General features: G+C 37.6%; 1 protein-coding gene across 1 annotated transcript in view; it reads right to left on the reverse strand.

Moving 5' to 3' along the window:
* The window catches only part of Itpr (Inositol 1,4,5,-trisphosphate receptor), a 1,112,489-nt gene that overhangs the window by 734,683 nt on the left and 357,575 nt on the right, over positions 1 to 20,231 (reverse strand). Inside the window, exons 18-19 of the mRNA XM_090401920.1 lie at positions 16,502 to 16,657; positions 3,200 to 3,350 (exon numbers count right to left, since the gene is read on the reverse strand). Coding sequence (XP_090258046.1) covers positions 3,200 to 3,350; positions 16,502 to 16,657 — 307 coding nt within the window. The remainder of the gene's footprint in view (positions 1 to 3,199; positions 3,351 to 16,501; positions 16,658 to 20,231) is intronic.

A 20,231-nucleotide genomic window follows, 5' to 3' on the forward strand; every position in this document is an offset into this window, starting at 1 on the left:
ATGATGAGGAACATGAAAGAGAAAAGTGTGGAAGGAAGAGTAATTGTTGTATTGCCAGGTATGATGATGAATTGAGATGATGAACAAAAATCATGATCAGTATGCTAACAGAACTGAGTGAGAAAAATGGGATGTAGTTTGTTTCTGATGTGTGGAATACAACAGGTGAATGGAATTATATAAAAGAGATGGATTCACATTAAATCAACTGGAGAGACTTTTGCTAGAATAAAGTGTAAAGAGTGATGTAAAAGGTATCAGAGTAAGTTAGAGATGTTGTAAATGAGTGAAAGAGCACACTAGGTGAGAAAAGTGAATGGGAATGAGAGTAGTGTAAGATATAATATGGGAACAGGAAGGGGGAAGCTATGAAAGTCTGAAACACATAGTATATGAAGAGTAGACAGGAAGCAGTATTGAATTCCAAATGCTGACCATAGGGGATTGCCAGCACAGGAAGCAGTAGTAGGAAAAACGAAGGGTAAGGTAAGCAGAGAGGAGCACATGTGAAGAAGTCATGGATGAGTGGTACCGTAGATAAGCACAAAAATAAGGTAGGATGAGAATGATTTCCTGATGGAAATAAAAAAGGAAGAAAACATGATGTTATTTGTGAGGATAGAAAGGGCAACAAAGGTAGGGTGAGGGGGAAGGGAGTGCTGCTGATGATGACAATGGGGGAGTTATGCCTGCTCAAGTTTGAGATATAAAGAGAAATAGTGGTAGTGGCTTAGAATAAGTGTGGTGTGAGGTTGAGGTTAATAGAATGATATTTAGTTGGATGTTTCTACAGGCCAGAGAATGAGGAGCATGGAGACAAAGAAATGTACAAGCAACTTAGCTCAGTGAGCAAGAGAAGGGTGATAATTATGGATGATTTTAATTATAGTGATATTGACTGGAATGAAGAGATAGATGGAAAATAAGTAGAAGGTATTTCTTGAGATCTTAAGAGATAATTACCTTAGGCAGCATGTAATGGAGGGCATATAAAGGTTGAGAGAGTCTTAGATTTGGTCATGCCATCAGGTGATGTGCTTGTGATTTGGGGTGTAATCTTCCCCAGTTGGCAAGAAGTGAAGTGATGAAGTGAAGAAGGTAATGTGGAGGCAACACAAGACGAATGTTAGTAATAATCAGTTGCATAAAGAATATAAAGAGCAGACTAGGTTCATAAAGATAGTAAAAATGCAGTATGAGCAGAATTTAGCCAATAAAGCCAAGAAATCCTAGTCAGTTCTTTTGATCTGTGGCAAGTGGAAGGAAAATGACTATGGGAGGATGATGTTAGTTGATGACAATAGAAGATTGGTAACTGATGCAGAAGATATACTAAAGTGTTCAATGAGTAGTTTTAATCAGGTTATTTCATCCTCTTGAAGGCAACCTCATGAGAAACTGAAGTGTAGACAGTATGGTGAGTGAGTATATGACATTAAGTAAACTCAATGTTAATAAGGCAGTAAGCTTAACAATTACAGCTTAACATTTTTTCAAGACACCATTGTGTGTCTTGAAAAAATGCTCTAGGGAATTAATGGCACTCTTGGTGCAACTGCATAAAATGAGACTTACAAGGGCAAATCCCAAAGGAGTGGAACATGAGAAAAATTGTTCTACTTCAAAAAGAGAAAGTAAGACTGAAGCTACAAATTATATGCCAATGTGTAAAGTGTGTTATAGAGATTGGTGAGAACTGCGATTCATAATTGGGTTGATAATAGCAATAATCTCTATGATGGCCAGTATAGTTCAATTGAGAAGTCATGGTTTAGCAATGTGCTTAAGTAGTACAACAAAGTGATGAATTCAGTGGATAATTAAGATGGATATACAGTGGTATACTTAGATTTCACAAAGGCTTTTGATAGATTGCCACAAGACAAATTGATAACTAAACTGAAAAGGACATGACTGGATAAGAAACTAATGAGTTGGATAGGTGACTCAGTAGGTTAGGTTAAGTATGGGGGAAGTGGTATTCCACCAGAAGAGGAAGGTCACTAGCAAAACGCTGAAAGGTTCTGCTTTGGGGCCATTATTATTTGTTAATGATATTGAAATACTTAATTGGAGATATGCAGTTGTGTGCCAATGATGTAAAAGTTGGGAAGCACTATGAGGAGCTGAGCAGATGTTATAGCCCTGCAGGAGGATCTCAAGAAACTATGTGATTGGTATTATCAGTTTAATATTACAAAGTGTACAGTCTTGGAATTTGGTAGATAGGAGGATGCAGAGTATACAATTAGTGGGAAGATTTTGAAGTAGACAGAAGAGATGAGAAATCAGAAACTTGAAGTTTAGGGGTCATACTGCTAAAATTGTAAGAACATTGTAATGGATTATGGCAATGATGAGGAGTGACATGCAGAAGCAAAGCAGTTACGGTTCCAGTGTATAAGGCCTTGATTGGATGCATATGGAGTATTATGTGGAGATTATGTCACCTGGTTGTCAAGTGAATGAAGATATATTTTAGAGGATCCAGAGAAGATTTACAAAGTCAGTGTCCAGTCTTTGAAATGTAGGATACAGACAAAGGGAATGTAATTTGCAGAATACCGTGTATAGAAGAAGGAAGAGAGGATATGCTGTGTAAAAATCTTCTCAATGTGGAGAAGATTTTTATACAGCAGAAGGAAAGGTCCCTGAAAGCTGTAAAGGAGGGTATGAGCAAGGAGTGGGACAGCACGTTCTTTGCATGGAAAGTGTTTGGTAAGTGGAATGTGTTTCCTAAAAGTGTGGTAAGTGCAGAAATTGCAAATGAGTTTAAGATACAGTTCGATAATCAATCATTTAAGGAGTGTGGACCCCCCCCACCTCATATGATGAATCTTTTGAGTCTGTGGAGGTCAAATGTTAATAATAATAGTAAAGATTTGAGTCAGATTCCTGCACAGAATGTGAAGAACTTTTATAACATCTTTTCAACTGAAGTCTGGTGCAGTGGAAATTCTAATATAGTAGCAGGATTCTCCAAACTCATTTTTCAAAGAAACAAATCAATCTAAGAATACAAGCAACTGACAGCCATAGTACACTTGAAAACAGAAGTGATCACCCCATTAGAAGGTGAATTAAGTTTATAAGAGGCCAAGATACTTGACCATGGCAGGCTATTAAGTCTAACTTGTGAAGGGAAACATAAAGAAAAACAAGTGTTGCAAACTAAGTTTTAAATAAGTTTCCTTTTTACCTCAAATGTCAGTTTATTTTGTTCTCTGTCAGCAAAAGACCACATATGACCTACGACATTGCACAAGTAATCTTCCACAAAGGTGATTGTAGGAGTGAATCGCCGTCGTACAGCTTCTTTATTGGGATCAGGATGTTTGTTAGAATCATAGCTGAAACACAATATTAATAGGATATGTTATATATCTACCCAAGTGCATAAAAACAACTTCACATACTGATTATAATTCTGAATATAAACATATATAATTCTGGCTGATCACACAAAAGCTACTATAGTCAATCACTGCTCCACTGTGATCTAGTCAATAGAGACAATGCTTCAGATGAGTTATTATTCCCAACTGATAAAAGCACAATAAGCATTATAACTGTTATCATCAAAATGGATGGAAGCAATCTTAAATACACTATAATGCAAAATATGTGCTCCCTAGAGAGGGAGAGTATCTCAAATTATAATGGAAACTCCAGTCTTTACTCATTGTTCTCATAATTTTTGGTAAAGATTAATGATTATGAGAACAATGAGAAAAGACTGGAGTTTTAATAGTATTTAACAGCTATAGAATCTATTTTTAGAACTCATTCCATCTTTAAGAAAAATTTCATAAATTACAATGGCAGAGCAATAAATAAAAATAAAACTGGAAAATGCATGCATGTGAAAATCAGGGTTTGTACGCCATTTCTAAGATAATGCAAGTGTCAAGGAACACATAATTATTTAAAATAAGCCATTTAAAAAAACTGCAAAATGAGACTCAAAAAAGAGCTCTCTGATCCTAACTTGCAGATAAGAAACTAGCAAGTATGGAATTGCCAAAGCAAACAGTACTGCAGTATAACAAGGTCCTAGTTATGCTAAACTAAGCTCATTTGTTTAGGTAACAATACACTGATAATTTCAGTGCTCAGCAATAATTATATTTATAATTTAAGTAAGAATGAAAGGAATTAATGCATTAAATATTTTAGCACATCTACCCTGTCATGATTACAAAGATGTATCTTCTTCTTTCGCTATGCCTTATCCCGTGTTAAACAGGGTCAGCGTTCCCATCTTTAATCTTCTTCTTCCAGATTCTCTAGTCCAGGGCATCTTCCCGACTCCATCCTTATCTCCATTTGAGTTTGAGCCTGCCTCTTTTCCTCCACCTCTATACGCTCCACTCGTTTACCAACATACTCCTCAGTCCTCTCTACATGACCGAACCACCTCAGCCTGCTTTCTTGTACCTTCTTACCGATCGGTCCCACCTTGATCGTCCCTCTGATGTAGTCATTCCTTATCCTGTCCTTCTTTGTCACACCACTCATCCATCTCAACATCTGCATCTCCGCAACCTCCATCTTCCTCTCCTGTGCCTCTGTTATAGGCCACGTCTCCATAACATGGCGCATCGCCGGCCTCACCACCATCTTATACAGCTTTTCTTTCATCTTACAACTCACTCTCTTGTCACACAGGACCCGCTCATCTTCCTCCAGTTCATCCAGCAGCATGTTATTCTGTGCTGTATTTCCTCATCCAGGTCACCATTCCTCTCGATGACCGACCCAAGGTACTTGAATTTCTTCCGTGAAGTTAACCTTTCACCATGGAGTCATATGATCATATCCTCGTCACTCCCTGTTGACATATATTCTGTCTTTACCCGGTTAATTTTCATGCCTCTCTCTCCGCCAATACCTTTCTCCACTCTTCCAGGGTCTTTTCAAGCTTCTCTCGGGTTGATTTGCAGAGAACAATATCATCAGCAAACATCATGCTCCCTTGAGCCTCCTCCTTGATGTCCTCCACTAGTACATCCATGACCAGATCAAAGAGGTAGGGCTCAGAGTTGATCCCTGATGGAGCCCTACGACAATGGGGAACTGATGAGATCTTAATAAAGGTTGAAACCAGTCTGGGAGTGACCCTTCCCATAATGCATAGCATTATACATGTCTGTAAGGATATGTGCTTTGCATTATGGGATACTAAGACAAGTGATGTGAAGTCATTACAATATGAGTTGCCCGGTCCTGAAGTTACTTTCAGGTGCAAACTTTGTTTGCTGACACTTGGATAAAGGATTAAAACCAAGAATATAATTTCTTGGCATCTTTAATTTATAGTATAACCAAGTAAAAAAACTTTCAACAAGGAATTAATAAATAGTCAGAAAGAGATGAATTAGTAAATTATATGTACAAAAAAAGACTAATAAAATTATGTGTGAAGTATTGCCCTCTATGCATCTGAAACTTGGACACTGAAGAAATTAAGATTTTAGAAAGCTTTGAGATGTGGATTTGGAGAAGGATGGAAAAAATCAAATGGACAGATAAAATAACTAATGAAGAGGTCTTAAAAAGAATAGAAGAAGAAGAAAGAAGTCTGTTAAGGAGGATAAAAAAAAGCAAGGGAAACTGGATCTGACATATTCTGAGAGGAAAGGAATCATCAGAGATGCCATCGAAGAAAAAATAGATGGAAAAAAAAAGACCCAGAGAAAGAGTAAGGAAAGCAATGCTAGATGACATGCTCAATGGAGACAGGTACACAACCTTGAAAGAGAAGGCTCAGAACAGAAGAGAGTGGTAGGAAAGTGTCTGCTACTAAAAGAAGAACCTGTTCGATTGCAGAATACTAAAGAAGAAGAGAAGAAGAAGAAGAAGATGTACAAAATTAAGTTAAGCAATGCAGTATCTACATAAAGAAATAATCAGATGTGTTTGTATAAATTAATTCTTTGTAAAAAGTTAAAAATATCATGCAATTTGTCCGAGTCTGATAACATATGCCTGGGTATACATGGCTCATCAGGATATGTAAATATTTCATTCCTTTCTCATGTGAAGTGCTTGCCATTCCACCAGAATGTGACAAATGGTAAGATAGGTATCGCATTTTTGACACATAGGAGGGTATCAGCCATATGTAAATAAGAATGTTTCAGATAACTGTGACCCATGCAGAGCCTAGCAAGAACAACTTCTTCTATGTTGACTAGACTGCCAATGCTTAATATCAGGCAAAATATCATGTAATTTGTTTGTTAGTGCTTCCTGCCATTGGGCAATTACCTTTGATCTTATAAAGTGTCTGGAGTCTATATGGCATGGTCAAACAGTATGTGGCAGCTGCTTCTGCGGTCTCATTTCCCTTATTTCCCAGCCACATCGGAATTAAGATGTAACACATTGATGTGTTACACTTGTTGAACATCAAAATTAAGAGCTTTCTTTGTGTACAACAAATGTAACACATCACTAAAATATTCTGGATTAATATTAATATTATTATTATTTCGTGACATTCCATGGAGTCCAGAGATTCATCGAGGAGGGCATCTACTCTACAACTCAATCCACCAACTATGCCTAACCACCGCAACTATCATCATTTATACCAACACCATCTATTGCCCACCATCACCACTATATTTCTTGTCTGTAAATTGAGTGTGTTCTGTAGGCTGATTTTTCTGTACGTGGGATGAAAAGTCAGTTTCTGGGAGAAACTGTGGTTTTTCCAAGAAACTGTTTTTTCCCTGCTACCTCTTTATGAGATTGGCTAACTCACCTTCAATTGAAAAAAATCCATATAAAGATTCCTCTCATCATGACAAGAGTCAAACTTGGGCCTTTTCCAATTGAAGAGTGCAATGCACTGTCGTTCTTACAATTGCACTATGGAAGCACTTATGCAATGATTTAGACACAATGTATCACACATTTTGACTACTTGTATATAGAAATATGACTTCTGCATTACTTCAATCTCGGTATCACTTCTGGATCTGGCTCCCACTGATGAGACCTCAAACCAGTCTGAGTAGTGGCCCCTTCCCATAATGCATAGCATTATACATGTCTGTAAGGATATGTGCCTTGTATTATGGAATACTACAGGAATTGATACGAAGTCATTAGACTTCATACACACGCAGTCATGGAGTGACTTCATTGACCAACTTTGTTTACACTTGGATAAAGGATGACAAAATATACAGTTGGTTGTTGCTATAGGCCAGGGAGTTCAACAGATGATCTGGAAGATATGCATTGTCAAATCAGTACAATGCATACAGGTCAAGGGATTATTATGAGACTTCAACTATGGAAGAATCAACTTCAACAAATGGAAGAAAAAAATATCACTTTTTTTTTTCTTCCATTTAGAAAAAAAATGGAAGGAAAAAAAATAATAATAGAATTCTTTTTTTTTTTTGCTGAGAGATAATTACTTAAGGCAGCAAGTGATGGAAAGGACTGGGAGAGAGTACTGGACCTGATCATAGGATCAGAAGAGCTATTCATAACCAAGCTATTCATAACCAACATTGCCTCCAATTAGTGAGAGTGACCATGCGGTCTTAACTTCAAAGATTGTAAAACATGAGGAATATTCTATCAAGAACGGGTATAAAACTACAAGGCAGTTTATTATGACATGTTTAGGAAAAAGCTTAAATCTGTACCATGGCATAAAACACTGCAGGGTAAGGATGTTAGTAGTGAATGGGATATAGTTAGGTCATCTAGAGGAAGCAGTATTAAATTAACTGATATTACAGATTATATACCAAGGGTAAGGAGAGTTAATCCAGTAGGAGTTATATGGATGAATAATATCATTAAGCACGAGCTGCAGAAGAAGAAATGCTGTATATAAAAGGTATATAAAGAGAAAAGTGACCAGTAAACTCATAAACAGTACAAGGCTCAGGCAAGAAAAGTGACCAGAATGGAAGGCAAAATCAGATTATGAGAAGAATCTAGCAATGCAGGCCAAAGGAAATCCCAAACACTTCTTTCATTATGTGGCATGTAAGAGGAAGAATGACTATGAAAGATTAACCTTAATGAGTGATGGTGGTGGTCAGAAGGAGACAGAAGCAGATAAAATAGTTGAGTTACTGAGTGAATACTTTGCAATCATATATCTTCCTAGTGAGGGTTACTTTTTAACCTATGTGACAGACACTAATGTGGGAAGAGAGGGGGATGAATTGGAAGTTTTTAGGATATTGCAGAATCTCTATTTAAATACAGCTGTCAGATTAGATGGGAAATCAGCTAGGGTTCTGTGAGAATGTGGAAAGGAACTTAAATTAAACAACTTTGACTAAGTTGTTTAATTTAAGTTTCAGCTCTGATAGAGTTCCAAGGGAGTGGCAAGAGTGCAAAATTATTCTTTTGCATAAGAGAGGTTCTAAGACTTCAGTAGCAAATTATAGATCAATCAGTATATCAGGTGTCATGGTAAAAGTAGTAGACAATTTGGTAAAAAAAAGAGAATTCAAGAATGGATCGATAAAAATATGATACTGTATGAGGATAAACATGCTTTGTGAAGGATCGGTCATGCCTTAGTAATTTACTAACTTTTTATAATAGAGTAGCAGCTGGTTAGACATGATAACTAATATTTAAGGAATTGACAGCGTATACTGGAAATATAGATTAAATAAACTTTAATATACACTTTCCGATATTTCGGCGAACGTCACATTGCCATCTTCTTGGGAACTTACTAAAAAGACACGTGCACACAAGTACTAATAACAGCAAATGAGACTGAAGCTAGGAAGCTAGCGTTTTCCTAAAGTCCTGATTTTGCCCCCTGGCGGGCTATATTGGTAGTTCTTGGCCTTTGGGCTGAAGTTCTTCTGATAAAAGTTTCCCAAATTTGGGGCAGTTTCATGCATCCAAATTTGTTGAGGTTTGGCATGTTCCTAAGGGCCGAGACTGATTCCATGAATAGTCTTTCATACTTGAACTTGCTGCGGTGTATTACTGTGGCTTTCTTCCATCTTATTCTGTGGCGGGTATCCAGAGCATGGTCTGCAAGCCCAGAGTGGCTGTACTGGTGAAATCGGATGTAATCCTTGTGTTCTGAGATTCTGATATTTGCTGTCCTGCCTGTTTGGCCAAAGTAGGACAGTTTACAGCTGCAAGGGACCTGGTATACACCAGGTAGGTCTAGGGGAAGTGGTTGGTCTTTGGTGGAGTGGATAAGGGATGCCAGTTTTCTGTGTGGTTTGTAACAAGTGGTCAGTTCATGTTTTTTTAAGATTTTATTGATTTTTTCCGAGGTGCCTCTGATGTAGGGAATAGTGATGGATTTAGAGTAATCTTTTTTGTGAAGGGGAGGGGGGTGGTGGGTTGTGGATAACTGGGTTAAGTATTTTTTGGATTTTTTGGAGGGGGTAGCCGTTGGCTGAGAAAGTGTCACGGATGTGATTTAGTTCAGTGGTTAGGGCTTGATCATTAGAACAGGTTATTTTTGCCCTGTTGAGTAATGTTTTAATAACTCCATATTGTTGTGAGGGGGGGGGGGGAATTGTTGGTGAATGTATCTGCCTGTATGGGTGGGTTTTCTATAAACTGAGAAAACCAAGGTTCCATCAGGTTGGCGGGTGACTAGTGTGTCTAGGAAGGGGAGGTTATTGTTTTCCTCTTTTTCCAGGGTGAATTTGATTCTAGGGTGTTGGTTGTTCAAGTGTGTTAGGAAGGAGAGGAGTGAATCCGGGCCATGTGGCCAAATAGCGAAAACATCATCAACGTATCGAAGCCATATGGTAGGTTTTTGTGGGGCTGAGTTTAAGGCTTTCTCTTCAAACATCTCCATGAAGAAGTTGGCCAAGGGTGGGGAAAGTGGTGAACCCATGGCTGTCCCCTCTATCTGTTTGTAGAATTTTTCCTGCCAAACGAAATAGCCTGAGTTCATTGTAAACTGAAATAGGGCTGAAATATCGGGAGGAAATTTAGCTTGGATTAGCTTTAAGGTTTCTTTGAGGGGGGACATTCGTGAATAGGGAGGAGACATCAAAACTGACCATTATGTCATTATGTTGGAGTGTAAGGTTTTCTATACTGGCTTTGAAGTGGGCTGAGTTTTTTATGTGTGATGGTGTATTGCCAGTATAGTGTGAGAGCGCTTTGGCTAAATGCTTGGCTAGTTTGTAAGTGGGGGAATCAATGCCATCCACTATGGGACGTAATGGCACATTTTCTTTGTGTATTTTTGGGAGCCCATATATGCGGGGGGGGGGGTCTAAGTTGTAGGGTTTTAGTCTGTTGGTAATCTCCACAGGCCAAGAAGTGACCTTCTTAAGGAGCCTATGGAGTTTTCTAATTTGTGAGTTGGTGGGATTGTAATCAATGGGGAGGTAAGTGGAACGATCTAATAATAAAGCCTTGAGCTTACCTGTGTAGTCTTTAAGATTGAGTATCACAGTGGCGTTCCCCTTATCCGCTTTGGTGATCACTATTTTTTTGTTTCTCTTCAATTCCTGTAGTGCCTTGTATTCACTAATGGATATGTTGGATTTTGGAGGTTTTGCTTTATTGAGAACACAGGCTACATCCAATCTAATGTCGTTGGCGATGTGGGTTGGAAGTTAGCGAATCCCGCGTTCAATTTGAATCATTAATTCCTCGGCCGGTAATTTCCTAGGAGCAATGGCGAAGTTGTGACCACGTGACAGAGCGTGGAGTGCTTCTGGCTTTAAGGTAGCTGACGATAGGTTAACAACAGTGTTGGTTTGTAGTTTGGACGCCGAGTTCTTTGTTAATTTATCAGACTTGTTGATATGTCGGCTTCGTACTCGTTCAAATTTTTTTTTTTTAGCTGCCGTACACGAGACGTCATGTAGGATCGACCAAAGCTCGTGATTCAGCGTAAGTGAAAGCTCATTTTCCAGCGTTGATATATCGCTCTGTTTATGTCGGCTAGGGAACCGCGTGTAGCAGTAATTTGCTCCCGAAGTAATGCCTGGCTAGCGCGGTTGTAAATACGGAGAGCTTTCTGTGAGATGAAGCGGTGTTTAAATTTAACACAGTTCGGGATGACATGATTATCCCGGCAGCGTTTTAGGAATGCCAGACGGTTAAGTTGTCTGGATAATTTCAGCCTCAGTTTGCCGTAATGGCGGGCCTTGCATGCGAAGAGATCTCCGTGGATGATCATTATTCTTATTGAGAGGCTTATACGCTGGTTAGACATGATAACTAATATTTAAGGAATTGACAGCGTATACTGGAAATATAGATTAAATAAACTTTAATATACACTTTCCGATATTTCGGCGAACGTCACGTTGGCATCTTCTTGGGAACTTACTAAAAAGACACGTGCACACAAGTACTAATAACAGCAAATGAGACTGAAGCTAGGAAGCTAGCGTTTTCCTAAAGTCCTGATTTTGCCCCCTGGCGGGCTATATTGGTAGTTCTTGGCCTTTGGGCTGAAGTTCTTCTGATAAAAGTTTCCCAAATTTGGGGCAGTTTCATGCATCCAAATTTGTTGAGGTTTGGCATGTTCCTAAGGGCCGAGGCTGATTCCATGAATAGTCTTTCATACTTGAACTTGCTGCGGTGTATTACTGTGGCTTTCTTCCATCTTATTCTGTGGCAGGTATCCAGAGCGTGGTCTGCAAGCCCAGAGTGGCTGTACTGGTGAAATCGGATGTAATCCTTGTGTTCTGAGATTCTGATATTTGCTGTCCTGCCTGTTTGGCCAAAGTAGGACAGTTTACAGCTGCAAGGGACCTGGTATACACCAGGTAGGTCTACGGGAGGTGGTTGGTCTTTGGTGGAGCGGATAAGGGATGCCAGTTTTCTGTGTGGTTTGTAACAAGTGGTCAGGTCATGTTTTTTTAAGATTTTATTGATTTTTTCCGAGGTGCCTCTGATGTAGGGAATAGTGATGGATTTAGAGTAATCTTTTTTGTGAAGGGGAGGGGGTGGTGGGTTGTGGATAACTGGGTTAAGTATTTTTTGGATTTTTTTGGAGGGGGTAGCCGTTGGCTGAGAAAGTGTCACGGATGTGATTTAGTTCAGGGGGCACCATCAGGACTTTAGGAAAACGCTAGCTTCCTAGCTTCAGTCTCATTTGCTGTTATTAGTACTTGTGTGCACGTGTCTTTTTAGTAAGTTCCCAAGAAGATGGCAACGTGACGTTCGCCGAAATATCGGAAAGTGTATATTAAAGTTTTTTTAATCTATATTTCCAGTATACGCTGTCAATTCCTTAAATATTAGTTATCAAGTAGCAGCTGAGTTGGATAAAGGAAATGGTTACATGATGATTTTGCTGGATTTTTCAAAGGCATTTGATAGAATGCCACATGTTCCATGTGGCATTCTATCAAATGCCACATGTTCCGTGAATTACACAAATTAGAACAAATGGGGATGGATGTGACACTATAGGCCAGGATATGAAGATAAATGGATAAGAGGGTGGCTGCTGAAATAGATATCAAAAAGTGGTATATGGAGAGGCAGAATCAAGGCGAACACAGGTGACTAGCGGTGTGCGCAAGGTTCAGTGCGTTCATGATATAAGAAATAACCTGAAAGGAAATTTTCAGTTTTTTGCTGATGATGCAAAATTAGGTAGAGTAGTAGTTAATCAAGGTGATGCTTGCAGGACAATTTACACAGGTTGTCAGTATGGGTAAAAGTTAATTGGTGTCAGTTTAATGTCAAGAAATGTAAAGTTATGCATTTTGGGATAAACAAATTACAAGCAGTATATCGCATTGATGGCACTGTACTCCAGGAAATAGATGAAGCTAGAGATTTAGACAGAGAGTTAAAGTTTATAGGACATATCGCTAAGGTTGCACATAATATTATTTGGCTATTGAAGAGCACATTAACAATCAGAGATAAGTTGTTATTCAAGTGTGTTATGAAACAATATTGCAGTGGGAGTCTCCCAGCCCCTAATCTTGTTTCATTATATTCTATCCTTCTCCTTTCCCCATAAAATTTCCAGTCTTTCACCTTCTTCCCAAAGAATTCATCACCCACCATTAAAACCCAGATTTTTAAATTTCACATACCTTGTGTCTTACCCGCAATTCTCCCAGATCTCTCTATCTTCACTTTTCCAACCCCCCCCCCTCCTTTCAGTCATCCTTCAGTAATATCGCCATATGCCGGGTACTACTCAGTAAGATGACAACCAGAAACATCCTAAAGGTATGTCCAAAATTATTCCTTCCTTATATTCTTCATATATCTATATCTTTAAAACATCAGTAAAATTGAGTAAAAAGCCATATAAAAGGGGTACTCCTAAACAAAAATAGGCAAAATAGCCATAAAAATTAATCCAAGGAACTAAATTTTGGGGTGCTAGTTATTAAAATGTGTTAGGAAAGTGTTAAGTGTCTCAGAACCATGTGGTCAAATGGAGAACATATCATCAATAGAGCACAGCCAAACTATAGTATGTGTGGAGAGGTTAAGCCTTTTCCTATGCAGAATTTCTGCAAAGTAGTTTGCAGTGAGGAAGAAATTAGAAATCCCGTTAACTGTCCCCTCTATTTGTTTGTAGAATTTTCCTTACAAAAGGAAACAGCATAAGTTCATGGTGAACTTAAACAAGGCTGGAAAATTGTGCTTAGATAAGGTCTAAGGTGACCTTCAGAGGAATATTAGTGAATAGAGAGGAGATGTGAAAACTGACCATTATGTCAGTGTATTGTACTATGAGGTTTTCTATAATGGGTTTAAAGCAGGCAGAGTTTTCAATGCATGAAGAAGTATATTGGCAGTATATTGCATGGCCACCACTTTGGCTAAATGTTTGGTTGGTTGGTTTGTATGTGAGTGAATTAATGCCATACAATTCCAGATTCCTAAATATATGGACTGCTAAAAACCCCACAAACAGAATGTGCAATTAAATCCTATTGTGGATGGCAAAATAGGGCTTAATGGAACAAACAATTCCCCCCCCCACACACACATATTCAGGAAGATCCATCACCAACAGTCGCCTCCCCACCAACAGTATGCGATTATTAAAATCCTGTACAACAGGGCAAAATTGATTGACTCTAATAATAATGTTATGTGTGTAAATCCAAAGATTAAAATCCCAAAACCACGCTTCTCCCCCCAACTCCAGAAAACATACTGCACCTAATATATTACTATCCCATATATTTAAGGCACTCTGAAAAACTGACAAAACTCCTAAAAATATACAACTGTATAACCACTTAAGACCATATAAAAAATTGGCATTACTTATTCACCTTTATAAATATCAGCGACAGTCTCGAAACCTGCCAGGTTTCATGCAGTTGTAAGCTATCCTACTATGTCCAAACAGGCAGGACAGCTATTATCAGGGCCACCAAACATAAGGACTTACTACATCCAGTTCCAAAACTACAGCAACTCAGGACTTGCTGACCATGCCTTGGACTATGGAGAAACTCAAGTGATGACTGAAATTTCCAAGGCATTTATGTGATTGAGTTTAGCACTATGGTCTCCTTAACAAGCTACTATTTTATGGTAGTCATCCTTCACTTAGATAGAAATTGGGATGTTTCAGTGGAGTGAGGGATAAAAGTACTCATCCCAGTGAGAATAATTTCTGTTATTAGAGCAGAGCAGGTGCTGGAATGATCACTGTGAATACATTGCAAACATTCTTACCAGTTGCTCATTGAGAGTCATGATGAATGGTTTCATCAAATTTTTCTTTGATGGTGTACTTCGGGGCTCTGTGCTTTCACGCACACTCTTTCTCCTATACATCTACAATCGCCTCTCTATGACATCCTATCCTATTCAATGCTTTGATAATGACAGTATTCTCCACTCTTTTTCATTCAAAATCTTGCAGTGCTCAGGTAATTCATGCTTCAAGATCTTTAACTAATGCCTTAAACAGTAATCTCCTTGCCATTCTCAAGTGGGTTGAGGATAACCTGGTGAAATATTAATGCCACCAACACACAGTCCGATCTCATTTCCCAGAAGAAACACCATGCCTCATTCTCCCTCACTTTTGAGAATATACTGCTTGGCAACAAGGATCAGTTTTATTTTCTTGGTTGTTGACTTTCAAATCTAGTGCCTATCCTGGCACAAACATCACAAGCACAAACAGCACAAAAATCTCCTCCTCAACTCCTGAAAGTTTATAAAGCTCTAATCTGCCTAATCTTAGAATATTATTTTACACCAGAACTTCCCTCTGAAAATCTGATTATATTCAGATGAGAGCAATCTGTCTAAATGATGAACCCTCTCTCTCTCACCAAATCTTTTTTTTTTTTTTTTTTTTTAGGTATTTTCATGGGCACTACTCTACCAAACTAGTCACCACCACCATCACTTCACTTTCTCCTAGTCACATATGAAAACAAGCATCTGCTAGTTCACACCTCACACAATTCAGGTCCAAACACATCAAATCAATTTCTCATCCTCCTCCTTCATTCCCTACACCTCTCCCCCTTTAACAGTGCCAGTCTAGTTGGCCAAGTGGGTAGCATATCTGCACCCAGCCAAGAGGCTGTAGGTTTGAGTCCAGGCAAGATGATAGATGTTTGTGATGGTCCTACTCACTAATTACCATATGTACTGCCATGACGTGTGTCCAGGAGCAGTATAACCTTTGATGTCTTTGTGCCACAAAAATCAATCAATTAATCTTCAACAGTCTTCCTCATACTGTTTTCCCCAGTGATTAACTCTTAGGTCTTTCAAGAAACACATCAATAAATTCCTTTTTTCTTTTAACCACCTATCTATCTACACATAGTACTGTCATGCCATAGGTCTTGTGATGTCTCATGTGTGAGACAGATAAACAATAAATAAATAAAATAAAACGCTAGTATACTACCCCATAGTTTCTGGATTCACTGATACATAATCTTCTATCACCTCTTAATGCTCAAATACTAAATATTTTCTAACACTTTCATGTCCACTGCTATAGTATATAAACTTCATTTGTTTACGCCACATTTTAGCACATTATTTAAAACTAGCATTATGCTTTTGATAAAATAGTTCATAGAAGCCATATCTATTAAAAGAAACAATGAAAACATGTTTTTTTATAAAATAAAATTAAATTAATTTGTATAAATTGTTTATTTATATAACATAATTTATATAATTTATTAGTTTATAAATTATTAATTAATTTTAAAATTACAGTAAAATTAAATTTTGCACAGTTTGGAATTTAAATGAGCATTCCTTCTGCTCAGCCATGCTTCTAACAAGAAAAGAGAAGTATTTGACTAACATATGAATATTTCAAATTTCTTTTTTTAATTTTTAACTTTTTATTATCTTTCACAGCTGCTTCACCAAACTTTAAACCACGTCTTATTAAGACATTACACAATTTACAATACTTTCCTATAATTAGGATTAATGCATAAATTAATATGAGCTATTTATAAAGTTGCAGTTCTTTCACAACAACAAGAAAAAATCAATAGTAGTATTCACTAATAACTTCATTATATACTTTACTTACTCTTGAATAGATAACTTTCTTGGGATATCGGACCATAATCTAGCATATTTAACTGGAGTGATTTGTTCCTGAGGATCTCTATCTACGTGCATATGAAGCATAAGACGGCAAAAAGCTGCTCTCAAATCAAAGGGCAACAATTCATCTGCCATACATCTAAAATAAAGGACAAACAAATTTACGATTTTTACTGTTTATTAAAACTGTAATGATATACTGTTTATAGTCAATAGTTATATACAATAATTTTGCCTAAAGTTGGATTTCAATATGTGCTAATATAACTACACTAAATGATTTCAGATACCAACATTTAGTATTACTGCTGTAATATTATAGCACATCAGTGAGACTAGGCTGACAACATGGGGCTTAGCTAACTGAACTGTATTTTGATACTGGCTTAAACCAAAAACACAAATGATGGTACCATTATATATGTCGGCAAAATAAGTACCATTCCCATAGTTGTGAGAGATATAAGTTGAACAATGCAAATTCAGATATTGGAACGAAATCAACTTCAACAGAAATGAAGTTAGGCATAATCAACTTAAGAAGTGGCAACACAAAGGAACAGATCTAGCAGAAAATAAAAAAATATACTATGTTAACATAGCTGTGTTACCAAGATGAAAAATATTAAAACAAGTGAGATAATACTAAATAATAATTATAATGTTATATTTCAGCAGTACTAATCAAAGAAAACAAGGATTAGCTATAGTATTTGATATCAAACATGAAGAAAAAAAGCTGCCTAAATGGAAGCCAGTTTCAAACAGAGAGATGGGGAAATGGACAATGAGACTATGATCCCAGAGAAGCTGCAGTAGAGAAAAATTGGAAGAATTTTTGAATCATTCTAGGAACAGCTGATATATATATATATATATATATATATATATATATATATATATATATTAAAAAAAACAAAGATGAAGACCAAGAAAGTAAAAATTGCAAGTCACCTGCAATGCTATGACAGAGGCGAATTGAGGAGGGCATTGATAGCAAACAATACACAGGTTGTGCTGAAGGAATGATGTAAAGTTGTGGGCCTATGGCCTGTGTTTGGTGGAAAGAAAGATTTGTATAAAGCTGATGGACCAAATCTAAATCACTTTAGAGAGCTTCGTTCAGTGAGCATGTTGACGTGCAAATTCAGGAAAACTTCAACAAGTGCAGAATCTAGTCTCTCAAGCCAAAATATTGAATAGGATAGTCAATTTAGGAAGTAAAGATGGTCAGGTGACTAAAGGGATGCTGCAGCTTCTAAATACCTATGCCATAAGTATTACAAACAAGAGGGAGGAGTTTTTAGCATTATTTAGTGTAACCTAGCCAAACATTATCGGCATTAGTGAGACTTGGCTAGCAGAATGATGTAGTTACAGGAATAAAATATGAAAGGTTTAGTATTTTTAGAGAAGAGAGAGAGAGAGAAGAAAGGATGGGGAGAGGGATACTGCTGATGATAACAGATGAATTGAAGCCAAAAAGAATAGGAGATAGGCAGGAAGGCAGTAGTGCATTTAGCAGTCTGGTGTGAGATCAAGGCCACTAAGACAAAATATATGATTGGTTGCTGCTATATGCCAGGGGATTCCATGTCTAATCTGGAAGACATTCATCAACCACAATGAGGTCAGGTCAAGTGATTATTATGGGAGACTTCAACTAAAGAGATATAAATTGGAAAAATCACATGGAAGAAGGATATGGAATTTATACGCCTACTGAGAAATAATTACTTGTGGTAGCATGTGATGAAGTAGACTTGAGGTGTAAGAGTATTGGAACAGGTCACTGGATGAGAAGCACTATCCATAACTAAGGTTGGCACATTGGGAAAGTGACCATGCAGTCTTGACTTGGGAGAATGTAAAAATTAGGAGTTCTGTCAAGAAAGGGTTATATATGGAATTATAAGAAGGTGATTATGACAAGCTTAGGAGGCAGCTCAAAGCTGTGCCATGGCACAAAATCCTGCAAAGAAAGGATATTGGTAGAGCATGGGAGATAGTTAAGAGACATCTAGAGAAAGCTATATTAAATTGTATACCTAAGGTAAGGGGAGATAATGAGGCGGGAGTTATATGGATGAGTAATATCATTAAGCATGAGCTCCAGAAAAAGAAAATGCTGTGGAGGGTATATAAGGAGAAATGTGGCCAGCAAACTCATGAACAGTACAAGGCTCAGGCAAGAAGAGTGACCAGTATAGTAATGTAGCAAAATCCCCAAGTTCATTTGCTTTGTGGCAAGGAGGAGGAAGGATGACTATGGACGATTAACCTTAATGAGTGATGATGGTCATGAGGAGACAGAAGTAGATAAAACAGTTGAGTTACTGAGTGACTACTTTGCAAGATACACTATACCATACCATACAAGTGAGGTTAATGCCATGACATATGTAACAGAGACTTATATGGTAACATACCTGGATGAACTGGAGGTTCTTGAGATAGTGCAGAATCTCGATGTGAATAGAGGTATGGAATAGATGGGATATCAGCTTGCATTATAAGGAAATGTGCAAGGGAGCTGACAATGCCTCTGACTAGGCTCTTTAATTTAAGTCTCAGCTGTGGTAGAATTCCAAAAGAGTGGAAAAAGGGCAAACTCATTCCGTTGCATAAGAGAATTATAGACCAATCGGTATCAGAGGGGTGGTGCCAAAAGTACTGGAAAAATTGGTCAAAAAGAGAATTCAGGAATGGATAGAGAATATGATACTGTATGAGAGACAACATGGCTTGGTGAAGGGTCGGTCATGCTTTAGTAATCCACTAACTTTTTATAATGGAGTGACAGAATAAGGTAAAAGGGTACACAATGATTATGCTGGATTTTGCAAAGGCATTTGACCAAATTACCACATGGAATTCTGTTACGCAAATTACAACAAATGGGGTTGGATATGATATGGAGTAACAGAATCCAGGCAAAAACTGATGACTAGTAGTGTGCCACAAGGTTCATTGTTAGGACCTCTAGTGTTTAATTTGTATATTAATGATACAGGAAATAATCTGAAAGAAAATCTTCAGTTGATTGGTGATGATGCAAAATTAGGTAGAGTAATAGTGAATGGTTGTGATGTGAAGAGCTTGCAGGATGATTTAAATAGGCTGCCAGTATGGCAAAATATAATGAGTATCAGTTTAACGTAGAATGTAAAGTTATGCATTTTGGGATAAACAGATCAACTGTATACCACATGGATGGAACTGTACTACAGGAAATACATGAAGCTATGGATTTCAGGTGATCATAGAACAGAGATTACAGAAGTTGGTTGATTGATGAAAAAGAGGGGATATGGTAGAAATATTTAAGTTGCTTAAAGAGTTTCACAGGATTGATGCAGGGAATATGTTTCAGCACTTGGCTAGAGTGGGCACACCAAGAGGTCATTCCTTGAAGTTGAGTAAAAGTGTGGTTAGTAGGTGTATGAAAACTAGATTTTCCACTTGGAGAATTATGAATGAATAGAATTGGTTGCCATAGTCAGATGTTAGTGCTTTGTCTGTTAATGGGTTCAAGGAGAGGTATGATAGATTGTGTGGATAAGCTGGGTATGTTGTGATGAGTCTTAGGAGTATATGGAGTGGATGTGCCCAGAAAAAAAAAATAATAATAATATAATATGTACTTGAGGTACAAAATACCATCATAGATTTGAAATATTCAAATATGGAAATATACATATTTTATAGATAGC

Source organism: Typopeltis vanoorti, chromosome 2 (assembly GCF_054136105.1).
Source record: "Typopeltis vanoorti isolate ZY-2024b chromosome 2, IOZ_Tvanoo_1.0, whole genome shotgun sequence".
NCBI classification, from domain to species: Eukaryota; Metazoa; Arthropoda; class Arachnida; order Uropygi; family Thelyphonidae; genus Typopeltis; species Typopeltis vanoorti.